The 10,080-nt window shown below is 42.8% G+C and overlaps 1 protein-coding gene across 1 annotated transcript in view; it reads right to left on the bottom strand.

The window, feature by feature from the left end:
* Window positions 1-327: 327 nt before the first annotated feature.
* The window catches only part of phldb1 (pleckstrin homology like domain family B member 1), an 88,937-nt gene continuing 79,184 nt past the window's right edge, over window positions 328-10,080 (bottom strand). The window contains exons 22-28 of the mRNA XM_022769295.1: window positions 8,817-8,981; window positions 6,319-6,409; window positions 4,980-5,126; window positions 4,472-4,691; window positions 2,390-2,475; window positions 2,192-2,221; window positions 328-738 (exon numbers count right to left, since the gene is read on the bottom strand). Of these exons, the coding sequence (XP_022625016.1) occupies window positions 598-738; window positions 2,192-2,221; window positions 2,390-2,475; window positions 4,472-4,691; window positions 4,980-5,126; window positions 6,319-6,409; window positions 8,817-8,981 (880 nt within the window). The 3' untranslated portion in view covers window positions 328-597. The remainder of the gene's footprint in view (window positions 739-2,191; window positions 2,222-2,389; window positions 2,476-4,471; window positions 4,692-4,979; window positions 5,127-6,318; window positions 6,410-8,816; window positions 8,982-10,080) is intronic.

Genomic DNA, 10,080 nt, shown 5'->3' with positions numbered 1-10,080 from the left:
TATATCTCATACATTTTTACAACATAGTGAATAAGATTCTTTCAAATATATTTCTAAAACGATTCGTTTAGAGTCTCTCTGTCTGAGCTGAGCATAGTCATGATGAACACTCAAAGAAAAACATTGGCATTATGTCATTTGGCAAATTTCTCCATGAGTAAAAAAACAAAAGAAAACAAAAACAAAAGAAAAGAAAGAAGGGAAACAAATAATACAAAAGGTTCAATCAGCAACTACAAGATCTCCATTTGGCAATATAGAAAGGCTTTTTAAAAGTCTCTGACAGGTTTATATTTTGGTTTATATACAATAGAGTGTGTGTGTGTGTGTGTGTGTGTGTTTGTGTGTGTTAGTGTGTGTGTGTGTGTGTGTGTGTGTGTGTGTCCTTCACGGGCTCCCTTTTTAAATCCAAACAGAATCACGTAGAAAACGCGGAGGTGAACGTCGACACAGAAAAATCAAAAGGTGAGATTAAAAATGAATAAAAACAAGGCGTGGTGTCTGCGGTGGACTGGAAACAGGAAGAAGGGCCTACAGAGTCTGTGATGGGAGAGTCCCTGCCGAAACTATTAGCTCATCACCTCCGCTCTCTCGCTCTCAGTTCATGAACTGTGTGTATCCCTCCGCTCCCGTGACGATGACGTCCATCCAGATCCTCATGGCCTCGGCTGAGGGGGCCACCATGTAGTAGAGCCGGTCGTGGGTCTTCACGCAGAAGGTCAGCGAGGGGTTGGGGCTCTGAGGGAGGGAAAAGTATTAAAACAAACAGTATTAAAGCGTTAAAACAGTGAATAAAAACCACTGAATATTACTGTGTAGTGACTGAAACTACAGTGGTTTCAATGGGGAAAACTTCAAGAGTCGCCCACTCATTACAATAACTGCAGTATCAGCCTGTTACCATTCGTTTTCAATGGAATAAACGCTGTTTTAAAAGCTGTTCTTCCCTAACACCAGACTATTAAAAAATTAACAAAGAAGTGAATAAAAACTGCCAATCTTTGAAAAAAACATGTCGTTAATAACTTCTCCTCTGTAGAATCTTAAAGCTGCACTGATCAATATTTTTATAAACAAAATCAATCAAATGAAAGACGTTGCTCAAAGTGATGAACCAACACAAAATTTTCCCCCCAACAAACATCTTCAGCATCTCTAGTTGTGGTCTGTGACTTTACTGTTGTGACTGACTGACAATTAACAACCATAAAAACTTTGGTTTGTGCTCTCAGCTTGTTGCGCTGCCGCCAAGTGGCCAAAAATATTTAGAAATTACAGCAACTTTAAAAACATCTGGATGAAAAATATTCTGTAAACTCCACAAAAAATTAATTTTTAACCTTTTTACTACATTAATACAAATAAAAATGACACATCTTTGTTCAGATTGTACAATAGGAACAAAAATTTGAACCAATAATCAAGAATAAACGTTCAGTCTCGTCTATATTGATGTGTAAAATGTGTCCATAGTTCTCTTGTTGTATCGTTTGTGGTTAACATCTTAGGAAACAAAAGGCGCAGCTGAAGTTATTGTTGTGTTTTTGGAAAAACACCCGACCAGACAAGTGGAAAATTTATTTCATCCTCAAACACGTTCGTCACTTTTCCTCCGTCTGAACTAAGTGCAGCAGACTCTTCTCTCTCTGTAATGTGGCAATGGAAGTGACAAGTAAAATCAAAGTCCCAGAGTTGATCAGAGCCACACAGTTAGTCAGAGCGCGACGCATTACCACACACACACACACACACACACACACACACACACACACACACACACACACACACACACACACACAGAGCAGCATCTCTCAGCTTCATGTTGGAGAAACAAAGTGACAGGACGTGTCAGACAGACGAGCAGAAATCTGGTCAAAAAGTGAGCAAGCATCGTCCTCACCTGGATTTTCCTACATCAGATTATTTCATTCAAACATGAACTCTTCTTAAAAATACAGATCTGTTACAGTGGAGGCATATGAATAAGGAAACTCCACTCCACTGGTTTACACTGGGATCACTGGGACAGACGGAGGGATCAAGCGGGATTAGCAATTCAAGTTCCAAACCAGCACGAATCAAACCAGTGAACGTTCTGCTTATTTCAGGTTTCCATGCATCATCAGCAAACAGTCGGGACACACAGGGATCAGTGGGGTGGGATGGGAGAACAGAAAGCATGGATACATACACTGGTCATATTCAAGTTGAAAAATCCCTTCTGTGACAGCAGCAGGCGGCCAAAACAAAAAGCACAGAGAAGGAGAAAAGAAGCGAAAACCACAGAGAGCGCAATAAAAAAAACAAGTTTTAAATAAAAGAGAACGTGGGAGGAAAATAAACCAAGTGTGAAATAAGTGAGAGGAAATGATGATTTTCAGACGTGTACCTTGGTGGCACTGCGGAGGTGATCGTAATAGACCTCCTCTATCGCCTGGAAGTAGATCACACCCTTCAGTTTGGTCTCGTGTTTGTCTGTGGGAAGGAAAAGAAGGTGGGTTTGGTCAAAGACTGAAACGTGTTGACAACAACAACACTTCTTTCTTGGCTTGAAAAAAGCGGAAGCACAGAAAACGATCCATGTCACCGTGAACATCGACGGCGGGGGAAACGAGAGATGCGGTCATTAAAAAATAAAAAATCAAAAAATCAAACTTTGATCATGAGCGGTTTGTGGTTTGTGATGATGGATGGAAAAAGACAAGCACAGCACTTTTTCTCTGTTTTTAAACCAATGGTGCTCTCATTGTATTTTCAGACTTGACTGCATTCTTACGCTACTCTGGTACATCATTGCAGTTTGTTTCATCAGCCACTGCAGAACTGCAGTAGGAACCGGTGGGGAACTCAACACCCCTCTCTACCTCCAGGCACAAACACTCCACAAGCCAACTTAAGAGTAGTAGGTAGAAACGCACTGCTTCATTTCGAGGAATAACACTTTCCTTTTAATACGCAGCTATTATCTCCTAATGACCTCTTTAGCATTCAAATAGCCCTGCACGTGCATCTCGTTTGGCTGCATCTAAACTCCCGAAACTCTGCGCGTCACGGTTCAGGTTGATTAACGTGAATTAGCGGCGCTCATGACTTATGCTCGTCTCATTTGCTCATCGTTCAAGGTCAGAGACAAGGGCAAGCGATGCATCTCAATCAGCGTCCTCAGAGAGCGCCGCACCGCGCGCATTTTAAGTACTGCTGAAGTAATCTCTGAGCGCCTCCTCACCCCGGCTCGCTTTCAACCCGCTTCGCTTCAAGCAGCTTTAAGCGGAACCTTGTGACGACTTCAAAGGCCTGACAGCAAACAAGTGTCCCAGAGCTCGCGGCGCGGGATCAAATTACACCGCCGCGCACGCCGCGTACTACACATGCTCAGGGTCTGGAGGACGCCTGTTTGGCTGTCACTCAGATTTCTGCCACTTTACATGTTAAATGTTTAACTCATTTCAAACTCTGACGTTTCCATGTACTGTAGCTGCTGTAATGTTTTTCCTCCGCCTGCTGCTGCATTTCTAAATCTACTGACCTGCAGGAACGCCATGCGCCGCAGAGCCACCGTCTACAGAGTGGACAAATTAACAGCAACACCTTACAGTCAGATGTCGTCAGAGCTGGAATGAGACTAATTAGATTTACTGAAATAAATTGATTCAGTACAAATTTTAAGTAACTTATACTTTACTTTAATATTTCCATTTCGTGCTACTTCATACTTTAACTTTTGACTCCACTGCATTTCTCTGACAGCGACAGTTACGTCACAAATTAAGATTTTACACATAAAACAAATGATGAGTTTATATAATACGATGGAGTGTTGTAGATTAAAATACTCCAGAGGATCCTCAGTGGTTAAAATCAGCTCCAGAGACTCGACCAACTGTAACAATACAATGCTGTTTACAGTATTACAGTATTAACAAGCCAATAATAAAATATATAATATAATAAAAACTGATAGGAACATTTTATTATTACTTTTACTTTTAATACTTGAGCTCCGCTGATACTTTTACGTTTCCAATGCAGGACATTTTTCTTGTTGTTATTGTAGTATTGTTACTTTTACTTTGAAAAGCATCTGAATACTTCCTCTGCTACTAAATTTAATACAATACTATAAATACTATTTTTGTGAGAGTCACCATGTTGAGACTGTTAGAGATCGTTGTGATTGGCTGTCGTCTGCAGTGTTGTTATGTTACACGGTGCTTGCAGAGTGTGTTGCATTATGGGTTGTTTGTAGCCTTAATGTTGCTAGGCTTGTGACTTTCAAAATAAAATCCTGAGCAAGTGTAGTCACAGAGTCTGACTCATCTGTCAAATGGCTCAATATCATGTGTCACAGGACGTCATGATGAGAAGCTTAAACACCGTCTGAAACATGAAACAGCCTGGGAATATTATTGTGACGCTTCTAGAGCCTGATGGAGAGAGTCTGAGTATCTGCCCACTCTGAGGCTCTGCTCACCAACGTAGTAGGAGAGGGTCCTCTTGAGGCGGTCGAAGACGAACCAGCGTTTCTTCCAGGACTTGATCTTGCCTCCCATCTTGACCAGGTAGCCCTTGCACATCTTCTCGGTGATGATGATGTGGTAGCAGGTGTCCACGCTGTGGCCTGACGACTCCACGTGAGAGCGCAGGTCGAACTCCTCCTTCCTGATGGGCAGGTAGCGAGTCATAGGACGAGCCTGGATCGAGACACGGCGATCAGACACAGGAGGATAATCAGTGATATGATCAATATCAACAATCATGATATTTCTGACGCTTGTTTTGCAGCTTTTTTAGACTCTAAATACAAGAAATATTGAAATCTTGTATGTAACTGCATTGAATACTGGCACAAAACATTCCATATACGTGTCTTAAACACCAAGGGTTCTGCCCTCAGGTAGAAGCTCGTCATGTTTTCAGGCAGGCGAAGTAATTTTACAGCTTTCTAGCATGCCGACTCAATTACGTCTCATTTCACTGACCTGAGAGAAGTTCTTGGCCCTCATCTTGACCTCTTTCTCCACGAGCTGCTGCCGGTGGAAAGTTTCATCCTGCAGTCTTTTCTCCGCCTCCTCCCTCCTCCTCCTCTCCTCCTCCAGCATCTGACGGCGAGCCAGGCTCTCTCGTTCCTGGAGGAGAGAGGGCTTTCATTAAATATTTTTTTGATCTGTGGATGGAGTTTGCAGAGCAGGCGAGCTCTTTTTTTTTTCTTTTTTTTTTCTCCTCTCTCTCCAAGTCAGGACTCGGCTGTGCATTCATACATTTATGAGCTCACGCTGCCGGCCACCGTGCAGCTCCATCGCCGTGGACGATTATTCACACAGAAAGGTTTGGGTTAAGCAGTGATCACACATCTACAGTATACAGACATAAAAGAAAAGACAAAATACAGAAGACGGGGGGAAAATATACTCAAAAATATAAATGTAACACTTTTTACTCTTTTTCATGAGTTGAAATAAAAGATTGTTTCGATACACAAAAGAGACACACACACACACACACACACACACATATATATACTGTGAGGAGATCCTGAGGCCCATTGTCGTGCCATTCATCTGCCGCAGCGTTATGTACACAACTCCTGGAAGCTGAACACATCCCAGTTCTTTCATGGCCTGCGTCGTCCCCTGACATCACCCACTGAGCATGTTTGGGACGCTCTGGATCTGCGTGTACGACAGCACGATCCACTTCCTGCCAATATCCAGCAACTTCACAGCCATTGAAGAGGAGTGAGCCGACAATCAACAAACTGATCAACTCTGCAAATGCACATCTGTAGCCAGGGCCGTGTGAAATTCACAGTTTAGTACCTAATAAATGTCTTTATTTAAAATAAAACTGCACGGAGGAATGTGCACTTTAAACACATTTGTAAACAGAACTTGAGAGAAATGAACCTTTTGTGTTTAATTTCAACTCATGAAAAAATCGGAGCAAAAACAAAAAGTGTTGCGTTTATATTTCTGGCACGGTAGATTTAAGTTGTAAAAAGGAGCTGTAAACAAAGAGTGGAACAACTGAAGAGAAAAAGTGAATGGATGGAAGCTAAAAGAGGATGAGGAATGTGGGGGAAAAGGTTTCAGAGCAGGAAATTGATCGTATCGTCTTTATTCTCTAAACTTCTTCATCAGGCACAAAGAGACGAAGACATCTGCATCCAATAAAAGTGAATCAAAGAACCGACTTCCCGTCATGAACCTTTACTTTTACGCTGAGCACACTTCAGAACTATTGACAGAGACGCTGCAGGAAGCATCATCATCAGTCGCAACGTATGGATTCAGATCAATCGTTCAGATCGTCGTGTCTCACCCGTGATTCGATGAGTCTGGCTTTCTCCAGCTGCGCCTCCTTCAGCATCTTCTCCATCTCCTCGATCTTCAGCGAGTCCACTCCTCCGACACTGAGGTCAAACACAGCGACACACAGTCACCACATGATGTTCGTCTGCGTCTTCAAACTGATGTTAAATGTTCACGATTTCACATCCTGAGCAACAACCTCTACATTGAACTATTACATAATTACAAAATACTGACTTTATTGAAAGAAATCGAACGAAAAGTCACATTAAAGCTTTAAATTTGAAGCTTCGAACCAAAATCCAGTTTAATATTGTTCAACTGTGTGACATGGATCCACTGGGACTGACACTGATTGGACCAGATCTTAGGAGGGAGACCAACACTGGACTGATGTGTTGGTTTGCTCCCGTCAGTCCGGCCCTCCTCTCAGAGTTATAAGGTTGTTTGTGCGGCTGCTGTTCGCTTCCAGCAAGTAAATGGTTTAAAAAATTGATGTTATTGTGCTGTGAGGATCTACGTGTGGAAATATGATGAAATACAGACTCAGCCACATGACGACGTCTCAACTGCTTCATTCTCACTATAACATGGAAGCTTTTTAATGACAGGTCCTACAGCTCTGAAGCTTTGTTAATATGCAATATTTCCTCACAGCTCATAACGACATGAGATCGATTAGAGAGGGTGAATATTTACCTCTTTTGTTCAGAACGGATTTATTAAAAAATCATGACCAAAGCCTGAGTGTCTGAATCACTGCTGTCAAACAGCCGGAGTCTCGGCCAAAACTTGGCTCATAAACTTTGCCTCTCTACATCTCCTCCCTCCCTCCCTCCCTCCCTCCTTTTCTCTGCATTAGTGTCGTCTCTTAAAAAGTAAAATAAAATTTAGAAAAAGTAGCAGCTCTAATAGTTTTTGGAATTTGACTCTTGGGAGCTGTAAAAGAGAGAAGAAGAACGGGTGCTGCTGAGAACCTGCTGTGGAGAACAGTTGTTCTAACACAGCACAGTGACGTGAACAGATGGTCTCCAAATTAACCGACCTGTGGATAAAGACTTTAACTGGGGGAGAGCAGTGTGTGTGTGTGTGTGTGTGTGTGTGTGTGTGTGTGTGTTTGTTCAGTAGCTTGATGTGAGTAGTGATCTATTTGGACCGAAGCTGCTCAGTCAAATTAGCTGTTGTGGAATCCGCTCTTGTGGCTGCAGCTGCCACTAATGAATATTAGCAATTAATACGATGCTCATTTTCTCTCTTAGTAGTTTCCTCAATCAGAGATCGAAACGAGGCAACATCTTCAAACACTTCAACAGCTTCACATGAAACTGAACTTAGAGGGAACTTTGTGAAGCCGTGTGCAGAAAGGAGCATCTGTGGTTGTTGTGTCTGAGGAAACTGTGAAAAGACCATGATGATCTTATTCTACTGTGTTTTTACTGAATGGATTTTATCTTGGAAATCTGTCTTTAAAGAGCAGGAACTCTCTGTTAAATGCTCCCGTAGGCTGATTGGTGAGTCACAGCTTTAAACCCAGCGTTTCGGACAGTTACTAGATAGAGAGATTTTAAATGACGACTCTTTGAGCAGTGAACTTCCTTCTGGATGAAGCTTCATGATCCCAAAGTGCAGAACAACACGGTATAAAGAGCTTTGTTCCAGCAGACATCACTCATATGAATAAGTCGTAGAAGCAACGTTTATTTAATCATTTTATTTATATTTCTTTACCCTGTGCACGTGATGTTGTCTGTGCTGTGTGTTAAATGTGTAAATGTAAGATGGACGACTCTTTTTACTGCAAACCAAATTTACCTACGGGCACAAATGAAGTCACCTCAACCTTCACTGTCAGAGAAGTTAAAGAAAACCAGGAAATATTCACACGTGAGAAGCTGGATGTTTTTTTTGGCATCTCTGCTAAAAAAGAATTATTTAAATTATTAATCAGTTGTAAAAAAAAAAAGCTGCTAAAGCTGCTCTAATCAAAGTGGGGTCTTTAGGAGGTTCCTGGGGGTCTTCGGCAAAAGGGGAATAGTGTATTTTCACTATATTTCCATCCATAAGTGACACAATGACAGAATGTATGGCTGTTTTGTTCATGGCTTTCTGTAATAAAACATCTGAAAGCAAAAATCTTATCAGATGGAGTCTGTGGTCTAATTTGTGTCAGTTTAAGAGTCCTACATAAAATGAAATAGTTTGAGAACCACTGACCTAATCGATTAATGATTTCAGCTCTAGTTCTGACATTTGCTTTAGTAACAATAACAGATGGGAACTGAAAATATGAAACGAAGGAACAACAGAACAACGTTGATCCCGACACAAACCGTTCATTTCGAGTCAACGTGCAGCTGCTGTTTTTATCAGAGGATGATTGGCACCTTTACTCTCCAACTTATTCTTCTATTCACTCTGAGTAGCACTGATCAATTCTATCACACATCACAGATTAAATCAGATCCGTGTTAGCAAAGGATGCTAACGATTTAGCCCCCTCTGTCGTACCTGGACATGTTGTCTGGCGAGCAGGCCGAGTTGTTCCCCGTGGACACGCTGGTGTCCATGCTGTCGGAGCTCTCCAGGCTCAGAGTGTCGTACGGCTGCTCTCCGGCTGACGGGGGCTGGTGGTGCAGGATGGAGTGGTGAACCATAGGAGGGGGGCCCATAGAGCTGTGGCTCAGTGTGGGGCTGTAGGCCATGATGGGGGAGTAGGAGGGCGACGAGGAGGACACAGTCATGAGGTGGGTCTGAGAGCCGTGGAGCGCCTCCCACTGGCACTGAGCCTCCGCCGCCGCTCTCTGTTTGAGCTCGGCCAGACGACGACGCTGCTCTTCAATCACCTGCTGACCTGGAGGGAGGGAGGGAGGGAGGGTGAGATCTGATCAGTGGATCTGCTCTGATTTTGATCTGATGGTTCAACGACTGAACTTAAACCCTGCAAGCAACACCGACACCAAGTCAGCAGAGGTCCGTCTGTTTCTACAGAAACCAGCAGGCTGTCTGTAGAGGAGGTCGTCCCAAGCATCTAAAACTGAAGACCTGATACAACCAGCACCAGCCCACAAACTGCAGGACCACGAACCATGCACCACACATACAAGTATGTGCTCTCTCAGGATCACAAGCTCAAAGATAAAAGTCCCACCACCGCCAAGTTGGAGCCAAAGTTAAGCACAGGTATCCGTCTAACTTCTCACATTTCAAATCCATGCTGCTGTGCACCTGATACCGGGCATATACATCTGGAGAGAGGTGCCCAGGAGCTCAACACTGAACATGCAAGATTTATTCTCCGCTAGCAGGAACATTCATGGAAGATTGATGGGAGAAGAAAAGAGAGTTCAATGTTACAGATAAAAGAAAAGATGAAAAGAAATCTTTTGGGGGAGAAGAGTTAATGACACACACCAGAGATGAAGAGAGGGATGATGAGGAGAGAAGCGTGAGGTGAAGACAGGGTCTGAAATTAACAACCGCCAAGTGTCAAGTTCTGGTAAATGCTGCCTTTGATGGATAAATCAACAGAAGTAACCTGCCAGGCTTTCTCTCTCTGATAGGACTTGATTTATTCTTTTAGGTACATACAGTCTCTGGGGCCGGCTGCACAAAACACCTTAAGTGTGACACTTGAGGTTAAATTCCTCCTTAGCTGAGGGAGTTACTTCTGGGTGTGGCACAGACTCTCCAATAGGTTTTCTTCGTTAAGGAAAAGTCTAAGGCATTTACGGCAGTGAAGGAGACTTTACAGCAGTAAAATTCTACTGTTTCC

The sequence above is a fragment of the Seriola dumerili genome, unplaced genomic scaffold, assembly GCF_002260705.1.
Source record: "Seriola dumerili isolate Sdu_G_001 unplaced genomic scaffold, Sdu_1.0 BDQW01002628.1, whole genome shotgun sequence".
In the NCBI taxonomy this organism is placed as follows: domain Eukaryota; kingdom Metazoa; phylum Chordata; class Actinopteri; order Carangiformes; family Carangidae; genus Seriola; species Seriola dumerili.
The sequence above is the reverse complement of the archived record's forward strand: the minus strand, read 5'-3'. Positions and strand labels throughout refer to the sequence as shown.